Source organism: Anopheles merus, chromosome 2R (genome assembly GCF_017562075.2).
Source record: "Anopheles merus strain MAF chromosome 2R, AmerM5.1, whole genome shotgun sequence".
NCBI classification, from domain to species: domain Eukaryota; kingdom Metazoa; phylum Arthropoda; class Insecta; order Diptera; family Culicidae; genus Anopheles; species Anopheles merus.
The window spans coordinates 6,758,144-6,781,629 of record NC_054082.1 but is presented as its reverse complement, the minus strand read 5'-3'; the positions used below and the strand labels follow the sequence as shown (position 1 = coordinate 6,781,629).

The 23,486-nt window shown below is 48.2% G+C and overlaps 1 protein-coding gene across 1 annotated transcript; it reads right to left on the bottom strand.

Annotated features, from left to right (window-relative positions):
- Positions 1–4,726: 4,726 nt before the first annotated feature.
- LOC121589907 (homeotic protein empty spiracles-like) lies at positions 4,727–21,761 on the bottom strand. The gene is made up of 3 exons (XM_041909163.1): positions 19,890–21,761; positions 7,065–7,219; positions 4,727–5,550 (listed from the first exon to the last, which is right to left on the bottom strand). Exons 1-3 carry the CDS (start codon positions 20,800–20,802, stop codon positions 5,347–5,349), a joined length of 1,272 nt encoding a protein of 423 aa, XP_041765097.1. The 5' UTR covers positions 20,803–21,761; the 3' UTR covers positions 4,727–5,346.
- Between the last annotated feature and the right edge of the window lie 1,725 nt (positions 21,762–23,486).

The window sequence follows — 23,486 nt, the reverse complement described above, 5'->3', positions numbered from 1 at the left end:
ATCGTAGCAGAAGGATAATGATCAAACGTCAATACGAATTACGCTCTTGCTATATCTCGGTTATGCTCAGGCTTCTTTGAACCATCTCCAAAAAGTACACTGGACTCACATTGCCGCTGCTGCAGGGGAAAGATGCTGAACGCAAAGAATCACACCATGAAATTGATCGTACCACAGGACCAAACAAAACATTAACAAATACCCTCCGAAGGCAGCAGGCAAGATCCCGGGGGCCGTGGGCCAGGCAGTGCAGAGGTGCGACCACGACACGGCCAACCAGATAAAATAAAGTTGTTCTCGGTCCAGCTTATTTCTTAATAATGACAGTCTGCTTTGTAATATGATAAATGAGCTGAAGATCGTTCGGGTTCCGATAGGTTAGTTAACCCGTTTCCGCTTGCGCCGTGTCGCCATCGGTTAACCTTCCGCCCCTTTACGGCCTCTCCATAGTCCAGGGGAGGCTGGTTTGTATTAATTTATTTGTTCGAACTCCTCTCCCGCCTAGCAGTCTCTCCACAATCCTTTTCTCAGCTCCTTCGATGTGACCCCAAAAAAAAAGCATAGTCTTGATCGTGTTTGCCGTAGTCAGTCGCATTATGTGTTATGGCCGTGTTGTGGTTCGTGTTTCGGGACGCAGGAGGTAAACAGGCAAACTTTAAGATGCTAATCGATTAGTTATTATTTGGATCCTCTCTGTGTTCCCTTTTCGGTGACCATCTGGGACCATGGCTGGAAAGCGACGAGTAAATGAGCTTCTTAATGCATTTGTTGTTGTCCGACGACGCGACTGGCGAATAAATCAAACTGGAACCCCATACGGAAGGGTTCACACGGCTGAGGTGTTTTATGTTGAATTTGGGAATAGCAAATCGAGTAAATTTTTAATAAATTTAAAGCAAGAGAGAAGAAACAAAACCCCCGGACCGAAGGCTCCGAAAGCATTCGAATGTCATTCAAACGTCGTCGATACGGCCTATAACTCTTGCGGCTAATACCTCACCCTAAAACGGCGTCTATGCGTGAACGCATTCATCGTTTCTCCGATGGAAATGATACAAATTAGAGCAAATTAGATATTTCTTCTCTGCTCTTCCTGGAATTGATCCTAATACACCCTGCTGCTGCTGCTGCTGTTGCTGGCACTCAATTTGGGTCGGGAAGGAACAACGGCCAATCTAACCGGAGCTAACCCTTAGTTAGCGAAACGCCTTCCAGGCACCGTTTGCACGAGAAAAATAACCTTCAATTTTGTGCACAGAAACACCGGAGATCCCGAAACCTTGCACGCCAGTGAATAGTTTGCCTCGTTTTTCGACCTGCAAACGAGTTCCACACGCTCTGCAGCGAATTCGACTGTGTTACTTTCGAAACACCAAACGTTAGAAGAAATGGACCTCATCGTTTATGATTAAATCAATATAATTTTCTGTATTTCGCCGTAATTGATTGCCTTAGAGTGTGCATTTGTTTGTGTGTGTGTGTGTGTGTGTGTGTGTGTGTGTGTGTGTGTGTGTAAATAAAGTGGAAAATTGTAACCCCAAGTGTCTTTAAACCGTACCCCATCCCTCGGACCGGCCAGAAGCAAGAAAAGCGTAACGTCATCGCCTAGATGAGTCACACCCAAAGCCAACAGGTCCAAAAGTTGGCACCATGGAAGTAATGGAATTTAAATTGCTCTATTCAGTCATTCAGTCCTCTATTCGCCTCAATTCTCCATCCCCTCCCCCACTGACAGTCTCACCCCTTGTGACGGCATGGCATTCAAATATCGGTGAAACAGCAGTGTTTGGGAGTAGCTTGTGTTGTTTAAATATAATTATTGTTCCTGGAAGTCGATTGAGGCTTGGGCAATAAAGCTAATCTGCTTGCTTTGCCGTTGGTTTTGCCAGGTAACACGCGCATCGCAGTACGCTCGCTCGGAACCTTCGTTCCGGGAACGGCCACCAGTAAGAGGCGACCTCCGGTGAATAAATAAAACTCCTACGTTGTTTTTTTTTTTTGTTTTGATGGTGTCAAATGATAAGACCAATTCTATTTTAGCTCAACCGGGTGTGACTGCAAAATGCTAAATATGGTCACAGTGAGGTGCACAAAACACTGTTTGTTGCTGCTTTGAAATGTAACGCAACTTGAGGAGCCTCTCCTAGTCACGGCACCAAATGTGTCTCCTAGTCACGGCACCAAATCCCGGAAGTTTGAGGATCGATTGAGATATTAAATAAAATAAAATTTAAAACCCTTTACTTCTTGATAACTAACTAACGATTGATAACTAACCATCTTTTTGCATCCAACTCGGATAATGAAGCGTAAAATTTCCACCAAAAAGGGTGAACACTTTAACTCTAATTTTATCTGCACGCACTGTAAAAGCCTCGCCTATGCGCGTGACTTTGCACATGCTAGACGCAACACGGTCGGTGGCACCGAAACTATGAATTCACATTAGTTTATAGCTTTTCCGGGAACCCTGGCAATGGTATACGATGAACAGAAAACACACACAGGCACACTTGCACCACGCCAACTACAGCTTGGGGTTGGCATTTGGCGTATGCCGCCCCTAAAATCCTCCATTAAATAGTCAATGAGCCATCCGATGCGTCCGTAGGCGCATGTGAACTGGCTACAAATCGTCTTTCCCCGTTCAAGCAGGTCAGAACCCGCCACCCTGCCTCGCAGCCCATCGACACCACCGCAAGTTCCAGTGTTGATGAAAATACTTTAATCTTCGATTTAACACCTCCACTAACAGTCGCGCAGCCTGGTACCACCGAACCGGATATCGGATGGGCAATTTTGTTGCCTACGGCTTTCCATCCTTACGCTGCCTGTTGTTACACATTGTGCACGAGAAGTGCAGTCCAGATTTGCAGTGCGCGCCGTGCACTCATCTTTTTCTCCGCTTTCGTACACTTTCGTGCTGTTTTCCTTTTTTTTTCCATGAAGCGATGAGTTATGAAGTGTTGATTATACAACGTATTATAATTGACTTTTCTTCTCTCTGGTTGCTTGACTCGTTTCTCCCTGATACCAACCCGACCCCCACCAACTTAAACGCTTCGACCGAAGGGTGGAAGGTTTTTCACTTCATGTTTCAACACAACCGTTTATCACCCCCGTCCGTTTCGTGCGGCCAGTGCTGCTCGTTCCGGTCCCGGTACAGCGTCGACGGTAGTGCCGAAGTGCGTGGCAAGAAAAATATTTAAGTTTCACATTAAATCACCAATATTTATTTATTGGAAATGTTATTAATATTTCCTCCATCTGCGGCACTTCGGCGACCACACCGGGCTGTCGCGGGCTGCGTCCGTTTGCAACCCGGTAACTAGTTTATTTCTTTTCTCCACTCTACCTTAATTTACACATCCAGCTCCGATCGATCGATCGTGACTCCCAGTTTGGACGCGGACAAGGTGTCGGTTTCGGTGGATGCGGGACGGGGGTTGAGGGGGCCATTTTTTGGCTTGTTTCTTTCTTTTCATATTTACTAACCAATTTCACTCCCATCTCCCCATCGCTGCTGCTGAGGGGAAGTAGTAAATTTTAGATGATCGAAAATGAAACCCAAAACCCTGAAGTACTCAGGAAAAAAAATCGGGTGAAATAATTTCCCTCCACACCGGGTTCCGTGTTCGTCACCTGCAGGTGAGGAGAGCCCCAATACTGGCAAGGCATCTGGCCATCGAAGCTCCAAAAAACGCATGGTACCCATCGAGTTGTTACTGTTTCTTTTCTTACACTTTTCGAGGCACTTTTCGGGTTTTTTCTCTCTCGTTCATCTGTTTGTGTGTTATTTTCGCATACGGCCAGCATGATGCTGCTTTGGGGCTTGCGAGGCCCGTGAGATGAGAGTGTGGTATTTAAGCTACGAACGCAAGCACACACACACACACACGCATACAGCCACAGCCGCCCCGATGTGTTGCGATCGTCTTTGTTATTTTCGCAACATAAGCACCCAAGTCGGTTAGGGGTTGGTGTAAATTGCCTTATTGGGCGAATTAATTATAACAAGAGCATCAATTTTCGATTCTAAATTACAGGCTCTTAGTGGGGTAATTTTCGAAAACAGCGTTCCGTTCGCTTGCTGGTTTTTGTTTTTTCTTCAGCCAGTCGTGTTCTCCCTGACCCGCTACCCTCCGCCAGCAAGGACTGCCTCCTCTTAAGCCCTGTTTTGTTTTTTTTTTTTTGGTTTGGTGCCACAGCTTCACGCTCGTCGGGATCCGGGATGGAGCCCGAAATTGATTTCGACCGTTTTTCTCCTGACGGAACTCCCCACACAGGAACTTCGTGTGGAGCGATTTGTGTTTCTTTTTGGTTTTTTTTTTCTTTTCCTTCACCAAACTTCATGCCAAACGGTAATAACAGAAACAAGACTATCCTGCCCCAAAAACACCGAGTGTTGAGCATATTCTGCACTAATTCGAGTGTTTTGACTTTGAAAAGCGTCGTCCGGTGCAGGGCTAATTATAGGTGTTTGAGCCATACATCTATCTACACTTCTTCTCATGTTTCTTTGCCATTAAACGCCACCTTCAGTTGTTGTTTGTAACTGCGAACCTGGACCCTCGCTGGAGTCTGTAGTTTGTATGATAGTTTGGGTGAAGCTTGTGGTTCAGTTCATTGCAAACGGGTAAGAATACATACACTCACACAAAGCCGTTTGTGATATTTGAAGCTATTTTTTGCTAAAACTTATATCCTTCCAATTCACTATCAGGAATGTGTTTTATTTATGTTACAGTTTGTACATAGTATTTGTTTAAAATGGACGAACTTTTGTTTAATTACGAGAACACAGTGTAGTACAACAAACAAACTTGCCGTGCAACGAAACAGATCATGGTAATAAATAATATTTTATTTACGTTACTTTGTTATCTATCTACCTCATCTTAAATCGCTAAACGATTCGTTAGTTAACGTTACAAAAATCCTACCGTTTGGCACATACTTGTTTTGTGACTCAACGAACGAGATGCAGATGACAGCTAAATTACACACAAACTTATTGTTAGACTTCCATTAACTCTTCCAAATGAAATCGGTTTACATTTACTCCTTGAGTAGGACACGCGCTACTGGTCCTTTGCCTTCTGCATACGAGTCAATCAATTAAATCCATTAAGCTAAGCTACCAACGAAATACAACAGGGAGGAACTTTCATTACAACTGTGACCACCAGTCATTTCGACAATCGGATTAGTTGATTATCCTGACGTACAAGCGTGCTCGCCAACAGCACTCACCCTCACACTTATCAGCAGCAGCCATCTTCGGCTGAACGGGCTCTATTAATTGTCAACACGCAGTAATATTTGCTTCACCATACTCCACTCACATCATCCATGCTCCTGCTCGTCCTCATCGCTGCCACACTCATCGTCCATTTCCATATCGATAAGCTCGTCCTCATCGTCCTCCTCATAGCCCGGGCTGTGGCGCCCGTCTCGGCCACCCTCACCGCTGCCTCCGTTCGATTTGGCGTCCTCTTCCTGCTGCATCCTTTTGTGTTTGGTGCGTCTGTTCTGGAACCATACTTTGACCTACAAAAAAAAAGGAAGAGCAAACCAGAGCTCCTGATCAGAACTTGAGCGACTACCCGAGAAATGGGTGCTTAACCTCGATAAATCACTTCATTTCCTGCATGGATCATTAAATTTGTATGTGTGCCACGTGTCCGTAAACGATTATCAGTAGCGATTCGGAGGGAGGAATGAGACGCGTTGAAAGCATTTATCTCACAGTACAAAAATTGATATTGTATTCTTATGTTTTACATACAATTGCTGTTTTAGGACTACGTTGGGTAGATATACCACCAGCGTTCAAAAAGTAAACCAAAACTCTATTTTATCAACTCTCTCCTCATCCAAACCATTGCGCGAAACCTTAGCTTCTCCTCTCCCTGCTAGAAGTTATCGCTTTCACCCTTCACGCAACAAAACACCGATCCTACGCAACTAGGGGAATTGATACGCATTTCATTAACTGCTAACTACCTTATCCTCCATTTTATTACTACTCCAATTATGGCAACCCTCCCAGCGCAGGATATACCGCGCCGGAAGGACGGGACGGTTCATAATCAACCAACCACAACCAACGATAAATGCGCAGAGGAAAGTGGAACCGACAACAACTTGCCAAACTCAATGTTAGTTCAGCATCCCTTTTCGGCACCGCTAACCGTCCCAGGCCGTTCACCACCACCGCCGTTTATGATGGGGGAGTTTGACGCGGTTTTTCATATTTTCCTCCCGCAAGTGGCTCCGTAATTCTCCAGGGAAGGAGTGAGAAAGCAAACTAGTACCAGAGAAGGAGAGTGAGAGCGGCAGAGCGAGCGAAAGATAAAGTAACGATTCGCCTTTCCGCCGACCCCGGCAGCAAATCGTCCTTATTTACTGGCACACTTTTGCCCCTAAGCGTGATACCCCATGGCTGGCAGATTGCGAATATTTGTTCAACAAAGTGCTAACAATTTATTTTATCTCTGCGTGCCGCAGGGATGGGTAAAAGGGGGACACAAAAACACGGGGAAAAACGAGGACGAACAGGGAAGGAAGTCGTCACCGGGACGTGATCAAATTTTGAACCAATCCAATAAAATGGAGGGAAAATTGCCATCATCATCCTCGGCTGCTTGGCTGCTTGGGAGCGAGGTCGCGCAACGGGCTTCTAGCTCTGCCCTTTAGCACGCTTGTTTCGCAAAGCGGTGCACGTTCCAAGTTTCGGCTAGGGGGTAATCTGTTTTGTGGCAGTGACAACTGTGGCAGTTCATTTTGCAGCTAGGGATAAAAACGTAATAAATGACAATAGACGTAACGGAAAGATGTTCTGTATTAAGTTACTCCTGTTCTGTTAGGCTGTAAGTGAGAAGAACTCATTTCTGGGTTAACATTTGCAGAAATCTACATTTACCCTATTTTGGAAGGCAACTCTATATTTAAAATCAAAATAATCATTTCTTCGTAACAGTATTCTTACTCTCTTCAATAAAATAGAATATTACAAATAACTCTTTTATGTGCACTCTTTAAAATCATTCCGCTTAGCTTACCTGCGTTTCCGTGAGGCTTAGTGACTGCGCCAACGATTTCCGTTCCGCTCCAACCACGTAGTGGTTGTTCTCGAAGGCATGCTCCAGCTTGAGTAGCTGCGATGGCGAGAAGGCCGTCCGGACTCGCTTGGGTTTGCGAAATGGTAGCAAATAGCCTGCCGAGGAAAGGGAAAAAAACAGAGTAGAGCTGGACATTACACATCTTCAGACTCGGTAGTTACTTGAACGCATTGCACATAATTTCAATTCTACCTCTTAAGCTAATCTTTCGTTCTCTCTGCTCCAAAAAAGGCAACATTCAATCAGCTTCCTAAGAGTCCCAAACCCCACCAAAAGAGGCTCCATCTTCCATCGAGGGCATTCTGCGACGATGGCATTCCAATGGTACCTTGGAGGCCATTCTCGTTAGAAGACTTACCCTTGCTGACCAGAACCTCTTCAGCCAGAACTCCAAATACACCAGGAGGGCACTGCGTCGCCAACCGGGCGCAAACCGCGGCCACGAACGGGACGAAAACTGACAGGAAGGTAATTTGCCTGATAATTCCCACCGACCACGGACCGGACCGAGCGAACCAAGCGACGACGCCCGGAGGGCACTGTCAGCTGTCCCGGGGAATGCGAGCTGAGCATCGAAATTCGAAACACTTCTCTTTCAACCCCCGTTTATCCCCCGTTCTGGCTGCGTCACGTGAGCGCGAGGGCAGGGTAGATTGGGGCACAAACTGGCACAAACAGAAGAAAAGAAAGGGGTGAAGAAAAAACTGCGTGCCACGATAATAACGTTTTCACGATTTTCTACGCTTGCCTCCATTATGTCCTAATGTTTATGAGGAGTTTACTTTGGCTGCGATGTGATAATTTACTAACAAGCCGATTTGATGGACGTCAGGACGAGCTGGTGTGTTTGTGTGTGTACGTGTTTGTTTGTATGTGTGTGTGTCGGCTGCTTAGCCTATTCCGTTTGGGGTTCTGCTGTGGTGGCGAGTTGCGTGCAAGATTTGATTTCGAGTAGCGGAAAAAGCGGTTCGTGCTCGCCTAAAGGTGATTCCGGCGAGCAGCGAAGAAAGCAATCCCAGAAAGTGTACGCCGTAATTTTGAGGCTAGCACGAGGTTTGAAGAAAATAAAGGAAAACGAAACAAAAAAACTGCATTCGAACCTGCCTACAAATGCCCCCAGAACGTGTCTAGTTGATTTGTTTGATGATCTAATTTCTGACAAAACCAATTGAATGCGTGCCAATCGTGCGGCTAAATGGATGGCTAAATAGTTGATAGGCATATGTGTTTTTAAAGCTTCCAAACTCCGGAAAGTGCTTATTGCAAACGCTATTTCTCTTTTTGCGCTTAAAGCAGATATTGAATTGCTTTCAATGCTACCCTTCAATCACTGGAGCGTACACAACCAATCTAAATCAAGCCCCACCTACATCAGCATTAATCGGAAGGCAATCAACAGCCGTACAGGCTGGATTTGCATCTGCGGTTTCGCTCCATGTTTGGTATTTGGGTTTTCCTGTCCCTCGTCACGCCGCTACCTTCCGCTCCCTTTCGCTCCCTGTGCCGCACAAAAGCCGCTCAACAATGCTGCCACCGGTCCGCGGCCGAGTGCCCAACCAAAGCTGCCCCATCGGTTGTTCTCTATAAAATACAATATAATTAAATAATTACACATCATTATGATGCATACATTTGCATCGATAAGGGGAAGCGAGGGCGGGTTCTGAAAGAGGGAGACGAATGAGATGCAGCGCAGTAAAAAAAACGTATCTTTAAAAGAGGCTACCACGTCGCTCCCCGATGCAGCCCATGCAACCGCGAGGCTCCACCACGTGCAGCGCCGTGAGCTGACCGTCGCGGGCCATCATGCGCGCACCGCCGCTCGTTCGTCCGGTTTACGCTTCGGAGCTCTGCCCACGGTCCAATGGTGGGGCGGTACAGTGAGATGATGAAAACGAGAAAAGAATTGGTCTTTAATAAACAGTTTCTTAATCGGTTTCCTATCACAGCGCGGGCGAAAGGGAAGGAGAGAAGTGCGAGGGGACTAATTTATCGCAAAACCGTTAATGATCGCAGCAAGACCGACTCGGGCTCGGGACCCGGGTGCAGGCTCGCCAGCCTTGCCCGCCATTATATGGCTGTTGCACGTTGCATCTCGCGGCCGGGCAGAAAACGGCAGCCAATCGTCCGATGTGTCACCCGGAGCGACTCCATACGTGCGGCACATTACCGAGCGACCATCGGGCCATCATCGGGAGCCGGCACGCTGACGCCACAGCCACCAGTCAAGGATGATTGTGATCGCTCTGGGTGTAGTGGTATCATTACACACCGTACCCATACCTCCTTGCGCACACACACACACATGGCAATCACATGCTGCGTTTTATGTGCAATATTTTATAAACTTGTCACTTTGCTTGTCATGCCTAATGAGTTTTAATAAATAGTTAATCTACTAATTGGCACTAAACGCAAGCGTTAAGGAAAAATCGATCTCTGAGCGTATGAATGTGTCCGTGTGTGTGTGTGTGTGTGTGTGTGTGTGTGTGTGTGTGTATGTGTTTGTGTTACGCTTGGGTTAATGTAAGCAAACCCCGCAACCGGTGGCTGATTACGCACGCCCCTAATCAATGTGCAAGTGGCACTGCTGCCACGGCAACCCAAGGCAACCGGTTTCCCACCGATCGATCACTCCGAGCAGGACTCCGAGCGGGGAACGATCAAACGAACGATAAGCGCAAGCAAAACCGTCGTCCCGTACCGATCGTGATGGGAAAGTGCGAGACGATCGGTGTTTGCAGATGTTGAGTCCGGCGATGCAAACACACCATTTGCATGGCATCGGATTAAGTATGTTATTTAATGAAGTCATTCAATCGCAAGATGCTATCGGCTTGCGCGAAGCGTAATTGTGGGTTTTGGAATGGTGGGGTTACCGAAGAGGGGTGATTTTAGTTTTATCAAACTGTGAGATCTACTGCTTGCCAGTGTGAAGAGTACAGTTGTCACACTTCCTCGATATTTGGACAATAAAGTTGGAAACTATCAACATTCTGGGGCATCTTTTGTCTCAAATAAAGTGAAAATTCTGTAACAAAAAGTTCGTCTTATTGAAAACAACGTGAGACTCAAAGTCGTCTCCTGCAAAAACATTGTGTGTCACGATAGCTTGCGACCCCCAAAACACCCAAATCAAACTATGCCAGCAGGCGCATTAGCAAAAATCCATAATTCCGACATAAATGTACACAAATCGAGCACGCAAAACGCTACCTCCAGCCCAAAATTCTAGCACTGCAAGAGTGCTTCCATTGCCCGTGGCTCAAACCATGCAGCCTGTCACCGGCTGTTCGCGAGGAGGCGTTCCTACGAAACATTCCAATTGAAATGCCAAATCGGGTTGTACGTTCCGTCGTTTCAGCCCGTTTCCAAACCAATGTTTGAATCATTCCACACAACAACAAAAAACGGGCACAAAAACTGCAGCAAAACAAATCCTGCCCCACTGGAAGCTATTTGCCGGATACAGGAAGTCTTGAGGCACCCTTCCCGACCACCCCCCCGGGGCGAAGCGCAAACAAATTCGAACCTGACAGAACTTCACTAGCTCTTGATTAATGGCTTTATAATTGAACACTAAAAGGCCAAATGGAAGGCGTTTTGGGCCGTTGTTTGTTCGTTCGAGGGTACGCGCCTCTTCACTTTATCCATGACCCGTATTTGCAACCCGTGCGGCCACTCCATAGTGCACTGGAAATACTTTTTTGTGTGTTTTTGTTTTGGCGAAGTACAAAAACAGGACACCGCTCGATCGATCGCCGACGGCTCTGTGACAGATCGAGGTTGATGCTAAACCGTTCAATTGATGCTAATTTCTGCTGCCCGGAACCGTCGGCCGGACGGCCGGTTTAAAATCTGCAACGGCCATTCCTAGGGTGCCAGATGTTGATGGATGGTGCGCATGTAAATGTCATCCTGACAGCTGTCCCCGCTGCCGCAACGCTCTAATGAGCCATTGGCGAGGTCGCAACATTGTCTGCTTGGCGCGCTCGACCGCAGCCGTCGGGTGAGATGCTGGACCCGTCCGCCGTCCGCCCGAAACAAAGCGAACCTCTCAGTGATTAATATCGCATTAGCTGAACGTCACATCACACATAACCAGCGTCTGCAAAAACCCTGGGTGCATAATAATCGATGGCAAATGACTGTGTGTGTTTGCAAGTGCATGACACCGGACGCAACAACAGGACATTGCGGTTGATTATTCCCATCATTTGCAGCTCTCCCTCTATCCCTGTTTTTCTCTTTCTCTCTCTCTCTCTCTCTCTCTCTCTCTCTCTCTCTCACCCGAGGTCGGTGTAAAGTGTTCAGCAATTGATTCCAATTATTTCCTTCTACCACCGCACGAAATAAGGGAACGACGAAAATCGGCCGCTCACCGTTCTGTTTCGCCGCGCCGCGGTTAAAAGCTGCGAAAACAGAAACTCCCTTTTTGTGCAGAAAACACTGCAGCGTACCAGAGGGCGAGACCTTGCCACCACGGTGAAGGAATTAATTCGCAAATATTCGCACAAATTGAACAAGCACAAAGCAGCGCGCGAAAATGGAATGTGAGTCTGGTCGCCGTGTGTGTGTGTGCAGGAAGAGTGCTCAAGAAATTACCCGCAACAACTGCAATTCCAGCTAGTGCAAACAACCTGGACCGGGTCGGTATGCTTCCCTGTTTTCCTCCCCATTCCCCTTTCGCACCCCATCTGCCCACGGTTTTAACAAGTAACCCTTTTTGTCGTTTCACTGCAAAGGCTTCAAATTGACCGCCAAAGGGGTGGCAGAGGATGAAGGAGAAACGGACCGAGAGAGAGAGAGAGAAAGAGAGAGAGCAGCAGCACGACAGAGCGAAATGGCGACTCGATCGCATCGCATTAATGGCGGTGTAATTATAGCATGTGAGGTACCGGCCCATCAACATCCGTGCCGACCCGAAGGCGATCATTTTACTTCGATTGTCCATCATTTTGATAATGGTGTTTCCTTTCCACGGCGCGCTGACGTGCGTTACTTCGGCCGGTCCGTTGCGCTCCTCCACCGGCACCACCGTCTCCCTCCCTTTACAGCCCTTCAAGCGGGAACGGACGGGGTTTGCGCGCGGGCGCTCCGCGCAAGGGCCCGATTTTAATGAGTGCGGTGCGTGTTCTGCTTGGTAAAGGCCCCGTGGTAAGGCATGGGGGCGAGCAAGGGCATCGATCGATCCCGCACACACACACACACAGCGACGTTCAGGTGACCATGGTGGGTACCGGAGCTCGCTTAACGATGCTTAATTTGATTGATTTCGGTGCATAATGTGCACTAATCGTGATGCACATTACATGCACGTACACACACACACATACAGACAGGACGCTGGACGCAGGACGCGAACGACGTGCTTTGCCTTTACGTGTCGTGTGTTTTCTCTTTCAGTCTTCCCTCCCTGGTTCCTTGGTGCCGGGACCGAAAAGAGTGGAGCCTCAAATAACGCAACACTTAAATTAACTGCCACAACCTTGCTGGCCCGGTATGCAACCAGTGCAACCGCGGTGCGCGGGTACGCGGTAAGTGCAAACATGATAATTTCCATTTCATTCTACTGTTCCGCGGCCTTTGTTTCGCCTGCCTGCTCATTTCGTTTAGCCCGCGTGCTGCTTGCCCCTTGCGGTTAATAGATTTGTAACTGGGTTGTTGTATTTTTATTATCTTATCAACCCGCGAATGGTTTAGTGTAAATAGTGCAATATACATGTGCGCAGAGCGGGTCAGCAGGGATTGCAGTTTTCCAATCAAGCTTTGATGATTGAAAATATAACAATCAAGCTGAATTATATATCATTCTATGGGATGTAGAGATCAATTCACCATGTCTTAGAACATCCTTGCAATAGAAATATTATTCTCATGCAAGGCAGAAAGTATTATATAACGTTCAGTGTAGAAAACCCCCAACAATTTCATTTGAATTTTATTAATACTATATCAGGCTTCATCGAGTCCTGGTGGAAAATAACAAAACGCTTCCTACGCCTAGCCCCAACTCGCACGTAATCGAACGCTCAAGTAATCGCCGCACGCAGCAGTTGCAATCCGCACGATATCGCAAAACGGCCAGCGTTTAATTAAATTATCTCTAATTTGGTAGCAATTAAGAGCAATGAAGATAAGAGGAAATAATTGTGCCCACATGAGTTGGCTTGAGCAGACGCGGCAGCAACCACGTCGCCCCATCCCGGCCCCAGCACCACGCTGGAATCTCGTCTCCGATCACGACCAGATCACGATCAATTGCTCGCAAAAATCGCCCCTGCCCAGGCTCGCGCAATCATGCCCGCCGACGGGCCGTGGCTGACCAGCTCCGGCTTAATTATGATACTAATGAATTTGTTGTCTCACTGTTCCCCGTACTCCCGCCGTTTGCAATTGCGCGTGTGGTTGCTGGTTTTGCTCAACACCATCACCCGCCACTACAGGACCACGCGGGCGACCATTTGCTGCCGGTAGAATTTCGCAGAAAATTGATTTAATAATAATATGCACACAATCGTTGACCCCATTCGAGTGCGTCACGATCACGGCACGGCCGGCCGTGTTCCAATGAGGGACCGTTTTCCCTTTCGCCGGTTTGGAACGGGCCCCTCGAGACACTCCGCACATCGGGGGACTGCTGATTGTTGGCGGCTTAGAGCAGCACACTTGCGCTACTTGTTCAACCCCATTTCGGGAGATTTGCGTTTTTCACACTGCATCTAAAGCAAACAAATCCTCCCCCAAACGCGCGCGGCTTTGGCCGCACAAACGACGCTCGTGGCTCGTTTGGGTTGCAAATTGATTTGATTAGCCGCGCGGAAGGGAACGCGTCATTACCGGGCACCCGTTGGCAGCCGGTGTGTGTGTGTGTGTCTTGCGGATTTCGGTCCGGCGCACCGGCCCCACCAGTGCAAAGTTGTGCAATCCTCATGCTGTGTGCCTTTACAGCATGCGCAAAGACACACAGAAACGCTCAAGCTCAAAAAGAGCTAACAAGCAGTGCTCGCGATCGTTCGTGCAATCCCTAATTAGCGACGCAAGTGCATCCAGCGAGGCACTTTATTAATGTTTATTGTTCTTATCCGCGAGCCGAGATCAGTGTTAGCTCAATGATACGTATCGTACTGAACTGGTTCGACCTGATTTCCTAATTACGATATCAAGATACCGGGCCGGTCAGCCAGCCAGTCAGATGCGGATCAATTACGATCGCACCGAAAAAGGTCGGGACGTTGGAACGACTGATTGCTGAAATGGTCTGCCCGCTCCAGACCTGCACAGAGACCATCGATCGATGCAATCAGACGTCATAAATTACCAATCAAACGATACGGATATCGTATTAAGGTATGGAACGATGAAGTAACACATCAGAAGGAGAGAGCGAAAAAAAGCCTCGAAGAAGCAAACAAACAAGCTAACGATTAGAAAGGCTCGACTGTTATTGTACTACCGACATAAAAACACACACTGTTCCTCATCTGCCCGTACTTCGATTGATCCTAGGAAACCGCGCACACTTGCACAGCATCTCTATCCCTATCTAATGACCATTACTGTTACCAGCTGGCAGGGTTGGAGGTGGATTAAAAGGTAAATAATAAAACTTTACCCACATTAGCCGCGCTCCATAAATTTGTTTTATTTACCCAGGATCCGCTAGACGATCACCTTGCACCTTGCAGTCCACACACTCGCGGGCGTTCACGGATCGAACCTCGTTTCCTCAAATGACACGTGTTCGGGGTGTCTTCACACGCCAAACCGTCCGGCAGGGAGGAGGAGAAGCCATCTTTCAACGCGCGCTGGAAGATGCACGCAAAACACGAACGCATCACAAAACAAATCTCCGACAAGCGAGCAACCGGACTGCAACAAGTCCGGTGCATTATACGGACGACGGAGGGAGGGGTAGGGAAGAAAGGTGGACATAAGCATTGCGTGTTCACTCGGCACTCTTTTCTGCTGTCTTTTTTTTTTTTTTTTTTTTTTTTTTTTGGATGAAACTCTGGGTCCAGCTCCAGCTGCCAACGTCAACCAACTGCAGGCCCTCTTTGCCCTCATGCTCAGCAACCTCGGCAACAACACCTCAGCCTCGGCACGCAACGCTTAGGCCTTCTCCGGATGGCTTCTGAGTCCTCAGCAAAATAAGATCTCACTAATCATTTTTATTATGAGCAGGGTGAGCGCGCGATAAATGTGTTATGGATTTTAAACGCCCCCGCTTAAGTAAGGGGAGGGAACGTTCACCTTTTTTTTTCTTTTTTGCTCTCTCTGATGAGGAGAGCAGGGAACATGCCCTCCGTCCAACAGCCTGTCCGATCTTCCGGACCCATCCCGAAGCCTAACGAGGTGGTAAACTGAACAGGCAAAGAAAAACAACAACGAACGACGGAGCGACGTAAATAGTCGAAAGCGATGGCCCAAAGATGCTCGCAGCCAGTTCGCGGTGCAGTTGTCCACAACGGAACGTGTGGCGTGTAGATTATCTTTATTTATATACGCACTGATATATGAAAACACCTTTTTCGCGGGCTGCCCGTCCCCCACTCTCTCTCTCTCTCTCTCAGTTCCCGTTTGTTGTCGTGTCGTCGTCCCTGGCGTGCCTCACCGTACCGATGTAAACTAATTAATTATTGTCCGTTTGCTCGTTCATCGCCGCTCGTTTGTGTGGCTGTGTTTCTTTTATTGTTTTTTTGTTTTGTGTTTGCCGTTATGCTCTCTATGCTTTCGGGCAGGCCAGTAGGCCTTCTCTGCCCTGTTTGCCCGCAAGAACGATGCTTCCCCGAGGAGTGTGGCCACAGAACAGAAAATTTATATTTCTCACTTTTCGATGAGGAATTAGCTGTTGAAGGTTTCGGGGCCAAGCTTCTACTACTACTACTACTACTACTACTATTGCCGACTCCCTGCCACACCCTACCTTGTTAAATCGGGCGAAAAATGCATCATTTTTTCTTCTGCACTCTCGCCCGGAAGGCAAATTGCTTCGTTTACGCTGGCCTTTACACACGCTCGTGCGCGCTCCGCCCCGGTCCAGGCTCGCCAACCCTGTGCGCCACCTTAAGACACGCCAGCCAGGACAGCAGCATTTCGTCGCGCGTTAATAGCTACTGTCAATTATGCATGTCCCACACACACACGCACGCACGCACACCGAACACCTCCTACATGGTCGGCGAAGACAACATCGTCTTTTAGCCCTCGTGGTACGCGTCCATTGCTTCATTGGACTGTGCCGAGACTGACCGTGTGTGTGTGTGTGCCTGTGTGTCGATGGTGGCAGACGACATCAAAACATGCAAGAGTTGGGACGGTGATCTTAACTTTACCGCCAGCGTCTCACCGGCCCGGGCATTGATGGTCGACTAATTGGAATTCTCATACGCACCGCGCGCTTTCGCCTTACAACACTCATTTCGGGGCGGAACAGGGAGCGTTTAGCCCGGGCGAAAGGCTGAGCGGTTTGCTAATTCGTTAGCTTTCCATGCTTCCCCTCATCCCACAATCATTTGTGCACAATAATAGGCTTGGTGATGGTAGAGACGTGTCGATAACACCTTCGCTCGCACTGGTGCGCGGGTGCCCGACTAATGCGGCTAAGGAAATGACTTTTTAAGCTGACGAGAAGTCAAGGTTCCGGTCCGGTTTTATGTAAAGTGGTTGAGGTTTTTGGACGAGTTATTAGTGGAGGTAATTACCACAACTTAATGTCAAAAGTCAATTCAGGAGCGTCCTCTAGGAAGAATTTACTCGAGAATCTCCAAAATTTTTAGGAATACCAATTTATATATTATAATGACAAAAAGAACTGTTCCAAAGAATACAAACCGACCTTCTTCAGCTCTCAAATTACTTCAATCATTAACGTACTCCTCAACATACCTCGTTCACTAAAACTGCCTAAACCTACAACTTCAAGGCACTACAAAGCAGAACATGCAAACTATCCTACTTCACACTTCTATTGGCATTCCTACCCAGACTCGCCTGCTCGATTCCGTTGGCCATAAATATTGATTTATTATTTTTGCCAACCCAGCCATCGTTCGCCGACACTTTGGCAGGCGAAACAAAAAAAAATGGGACACCAAAATGCACCAATATTGTATTTAACCAAAGTCATCACCATATCGACACCAAGCAGCGAACAACAAACAAACCATCGAACAGGTCAGGTTCATCGCCAGCGACCGACTTTGCAGCAGTGTTTGCGATTATGTCGAGTTGATTTTATCAATGTGAAAGTGATTCAATGCGCAAACACAAAAAATCAATCACTTTTACACAGTAGCATTCTGATTTTCCAAAAAAACAGCAAAAAAATGAACCTAAAGATTATCTCCCAATGTGTCAGTCAGCTTAGACAGTCTAATTCCCATCCTATATTCACTCCACTGTTCTGCCAGCCACTTCATTTGGTGCGACCCTCCAATGGGTAATGTGACTCCCGGCCCTGTCATCAACGCCCCCTGTTCTGCTCGCAATGTTCGGCCGGCAAGATTTATGGAATTTTAAATGGGACGAAATGAGTACAAACCGTCTGCCCCGGCTCGGTGACTCGTTACACGCTCAATTATTGAACTTTTGAGCGGCCTCAAAATCTGCATCCCTCCTGCCAAAACGCAACAACCTACAGCGCGACCCTTCCCTATCTGTTGCACGAACCATCTTCATCTTTCACCATCGCCTTCACCGGTGCGTTAGCTTGTTTGGGACTGCGTCGACAACCGACGCCACCCGACGGTTGACATTGTTCCCGTTTGAAACAGTAAATTATGTCCCATTGCAGGCAATGTTGCGTGTGAGCCGACAGCCTCGCTGCTCTACTTACGCCTGACTTTCGACCGTGTCAGCATTTGTTTAAAGTGAAGAAAAGCAACATGTCCCTTTTTTCTTCTTCACTTCGTACACACACACACACAGACACACACGCACGTACACTTCGTTACTTTCTTTGGCCGCTATCACACGGTGGTCCGAACTGCAGATGTTCCGATGGGTCTAAATATGTATCAGTGTTCTTGCGTTTGGTTTTTTTTTTTCACCGTCACTTGAAAATACTTCCTTGTTATACCAATTAGTTATTCAAACTTCTCCGCAAACCTTCTTCGCGTGTGGCGCAATTCTTCCCACCAGCCCCCTTTGCAGATGATCCCTGCAATATTAAGCGTTTCATCAGTCGGGTTTTTACTCCCTTTCTTTCGGCTTTCTTTCGGGTGCTACCGGAACGGCTTTCTTTGATATGGACCGCCAAACTACACGGCCACCGCCAAAAAACTGGCCCGTGGCGACCACCATCAGCGACGGGTTTGTTTTCGGTGTCCTCGCCACTTGAGCCCTCTCGCAACGAGACGGCTAAATGGCGTCAAATTGGAATGATACAAAAAAGAAAGAAAGAACCTTGCGCTTTTCGGCCGGGCGTCCGGATGTCTGGCGAAGGAAAAAGTGGAACCAAATTGTTGCCTTTTCGGTTCGGGCATGACTAATCAGAGCCCTGAGCACTTCCGGTTGCGCAATACGAGTCTTATTACAAAGGAATATTGGTGTTGCTTAAGATGCTTTTCAACTGTTGCTAACATATTCCTTGTAAAAAGAGTCCTTTCATTATCAATATCAGTATCATGTACAGAAAAGTTGAAAATAAACTGCTGTGAATAGAAATAGCTTAATTTCCCATGAGGCTGTATAACACACAATGATTCTCTAAGAAGGTGAGCAATATCCGTACGCAACTTGGCACAAAGGATCGGCACAAATGGCCAAATGAACTATTGAGACTATTTAAATGCCAATTTTACCTCCAGAAATGGAGCAACTCTCAAATACTCGCGCAAGAATGGAACATTTTTCAGCTAATTAAATTCTAAAACCATTCATTGAGGCACTCTCAGCAACCTACCCCTCAATGCTCAATCAGCCGCATTCAACAATAGCGCATCATTATACCCGCAGCTACTTTATCCGTTTCTCTCTTTCGTTACAAAACCTTCGCCTCCCCTGATCGCCGTCCCCTAGCACCAGCAAGCCCGGCATCGCACGCAATCGCTCGTACTGTCAACTGCCTGCCCAACACAGAGCCGTATGACAAACAATGTGCCCATGGTGTCAATCAAAATGAGACCATCAGATGCCGCATTCGGTCTTGTGCGGATGTGTGTCCCTGGGTTCCCTCTCCAGTTCCACCAATCGCGACATCTGTCCCGGGAACTTCAGTCCGCCTGCCTCTAACTTGGCCCCTGTGGAAGGTTCTCACATTAAACGCCGAAGTACGCGGCAGTAGCCCGGGACTCTAACGATCTGCTGCGGTGGAACGCGATCACGCTGTTGTCGCTGTTGGTTGTCCCTATCCCTGCAAACCCCTCACGAGTTGGGAGTGCATTCGAATCTATCACTCAATTAAAATCGAGCACACTTTAAAGTCGGGTACACTGACTTGATGCCATAAGCTCTGCTCGCCCGCTCCGTGTTAATCCTTGTTAATAAACAAACCTCCGCGTTTGGGCTCCGTTTTCCTCGCTTCGGTGTTAGTTTTACACCCTATCTAGCCGCAACGATCAAAAACGGAAACGACCCACTGAGATTTTGACGGGCGAGTTTTTCCCCGTTTCTGTTGTTTCGCGCGACTTTAAGCTGATCGTATCGGGTGCGAAATAAGAATAATATTTATTTTTAATCTCACACCACATACGGCGACCATGCATTTAGTTTCACGTTTCATGTTCAGAATCAATAGTTTTAGGCACCAAACTTCATACTTACTGCCTGGAAACCGGGGTGGAAACACATTTCTACCGTGCCGGCTTAGCAGCCACGGATAGAGCGGGTAGCTTTCGCGCGGCATGTTGGCAGGATGGTTGTGCAGATGGGCCGGATGACCGCCGAACCCACCGTGCTGGCCGTGCACGTGGGCCAACGCCGCCTGGAACTGGGCGGCCAGAAACTGTTGGTTGTGGGCCGCCTGGACAGCCAGCTCGGCCGCACTGTTTCCGCCCATAAACGGGTGCAGCGGCTTCAACGGGTCACCGTTCGGTGCCATCGGAAACGGGCGCACCAAGCCGGCCGGTATGCCCGGCACCATGATGGGGCCTTTGTTCGTCGCTGGACTCCCAGCGCAGGGCGCTGGGGAGTGGTGAGGTGATCGCAGATGAGCATTCCTCGCTTCACACTCGGGAGACAACCGTGCAGCGGGTGGTGGTGAGCTGCGACTAGAATTGCTGCTCAAATCAATCATTCGCAGCGAGCCGGACCGATTCGGAGTTCCCTCGCCGGGAAGGCTTGCCGGGGAGTCCTGGCACCGTGCGCGGTCCGGCTCGCCACGGAACTCCAGCGGTGGTGTTCCGGTCGATCCTTGCGCTATTCTTTCCCTCAGTGCAAACAGCTCACGGGCCTGCTGTTCCTGCTGCCGCTGCAACAGATAGGCCCGCTGGTGAGGTAAAGGCTGATGGCATCCCGCCGGATACGCTCGGAACAGCGCGGGATGCGCTTCCGGTGGCAAGTGACTGCCATCGCCGGGCGGACTCGCGGGCCGCTCGGACGACTCGCTGTGCGGCGAACAGTGCGATGGCGGTGGAGGCGATTGCGACAGCCGCTTCTGGCTGCCGACGATCGACTCGATGCTGAAACCGATGCGTGGCTTATGTGTGGGCAGCGCCATTATGAGTGCCGCTGCCATAGGTGTACCCGTGCAGTGCCAACACCTTCCTGGAGCACTCTCAATACTGTCTGCGGCTGTCCAAAAACTGTAACACGCTTTCAAACTTACTGCTATCACTTGATGTTTACATGTTCAACTATCGCGCCATGTTTTTGTGTTCCTAAATGTTTCACTACACCATACTAAAACGCTGCCAAAACACTGTATTATATCGATACAGAACACTGTACCGACGCTACTCACAAACTACACGCGAAACTCATTATGCAAACGTTCCACCGGGATTCGACACACACTCATAAACGCTCCCTGTGTGCCCCAGCTGGATGCAAATGAACAATGCCACATTCCAGTGTCCATGAATTCACTTTAAACATTACATTTCCACATGGCCACGCTCTAGCCACGGGGCACGCAACGAACCGCGACCATTCGCGCGTCTTTATGGCTTGTGGGAGAAGGTGGAGAGGGATGAGGGTTTTTCCTTGCCGATAGTGCGCCTACCAGTGCACAGGCACTAGAACAACAAAAACCACAAAAACGCCTGGCCACTACTTGCCATTACTGAGTGAGAGCGCAGTTACGTTCGCAATTCGAACCATTATAACCTCATCAGCATCTGTATCTTCAATCCTTCAATCCATAGTAAAAGGATGATTTTAATGCTCTCGCTCTCGCTCTCTCTCTATTTTCCTCTCTCACACATACACACTTTCTCTCTCTCTCTTACTCAAACACACACTCACAACCACTCGCTTTTTCACTCGCACGCACGCACGCACGAATGTGGCGCTCCATATTCCACGAACGCTCAACACATAATAAAAATGCGGCTCCTTTGCTACACCGGCAGCCCCCAATAATATTGGCTGTGCCGTTGTTGCGCGTTGGTCGTTAGCTCACGCAAACAATCGAACGTGCGATTGAACCCCCCCGCGGTACGTTCACGTGCGGTTGCTACGGCAACCAGGGGTGGCTGCCAAAACCAACACCGTCCATCCTGCACACCATAAAACAGTGTCATTAGCGCTTGCTCAAAGTGTTTTTTTTTTGCGCGCTCTGTTGCCCTGTTTTTGTTGCGTTGCTTCGCACACATAAAGCGCATGATTATTGCGCGAACACACACACACACCCCTACTGCGGTAGGGTGGTATTGAAAATAAAGCCTTGCTCTCCCCCAACCTCGGTCGGCTCTTGCTGAGCGGAGAGCGCACGAGAGCGCAAAAAAGGCGGAGCTAAAACGGAACCGATTTCTCGGAAAGGGGGGAAAGCTTCCACACAAATCGGCCATTGGTTGGTCCGGTTGGTTGATACTACTGCGCGCTGCCGCTGCCTCTGCTGCTGCCCTGTGTATGTATGCCTGTGTGCGCGTGTTTGCCTTTCGCTAAGGGCTGATATGTACTCCATCGCGTTGCTGGGATGAGCGATCAATTTGGCCGTTGGATGCTGGTGGTACGCGAGAGTGTGTGTACCTTCTGTTCGCGGCGACTAGCGCGGCGGTTTGCGCGGACAGGACGCTCTCGCGCTTAACAAATGGGAGGGTGTTTTTTTTCCTCCTTTGCGCCTCGCTATAATGGCATATATTTACTTTATTTATTATATATTATTAGAAGCTTGTTAAAAGTTCATTCTATAATTGCTGCGACCGTGCTATGGGTGCGTTTGGAGTGTTTTATTTTCGTTATTATCGCCATTTGCTCTTTCGCACCGCATCCTTCGCATCGCTCCGGTTGCAACTCGAAGCTGTGTTTGTTCTCCCGCACCGAAACAGGACATCGGCGAACTAGTGAGCATCCCCTTACGTTCTGCAGCCTTCGCACGCCTTTCCCCATTGGCGTGTGTGTGTGTGCGTGTATCTGTATCTTCACTCAAATGGCGGATTGTTTTGCTGGAGCAAAAACACTACACCGAACCGGAATGAGGCGATGTCTGGCGGGCATCTGGCTAGCGAAACAAACGGATATTTCCCTGCCACGGTTGTCCTGCCGGAGTCGCTTTGTCCATTAATTCTCCAGTGCAAAACCATTTCCACTGATTGCGCAAGCCATTTTGATTCCGTTGCGCTTTTTTTGTCTCTTTCTTAGTCGCTTTTCTATTCCCAGCGATGGCGCATATCGCCACCGGTGGAGCCCAGCAATGAGGCGAGGTAAAATATAAATGTTGAGTAAACGAAGCAGCGTGGAAATTAAGTGACGCAATTAGGGAGTTGATTAGTATTACATTTTTATCCTTACTCAGCTTTAGTGTACAGTCATTATTTCGATGTACGTGAAGCATACTGATGCTTGAGCGTATTAGTTTTTAAAAGCTTTGAGCAATTTCAGTAAGTATATTGTGTTTCGCTTAAATGACAATTATAAAGTAAGAGTGATTGGTACCAAATAAGATCTAATGAAAAATGTTAAATAATGTCTTTTATGTTGAAAAACAGCAATCAAAGTTACACCAATGAATCAACATTTCACAAGCATGAAATAAACAATTCAAATACCTGCTGAGATCTCATTTCGCTTCATGAACAACAGTTCCCTGTTCAGCGAGAGGGTTCACACGCAATTTTCCCACCTCGTGCTGTACCATTGTCAACTACGGGTGCTGCTAACGCCACAGTCACACTGTCTGCTACGCCAGAGCCCACAAAGTCTCCCAGGACACTGGCAGGTACCGACCGCACCATTTCAAACCCCTGGAGCAAGGCAACG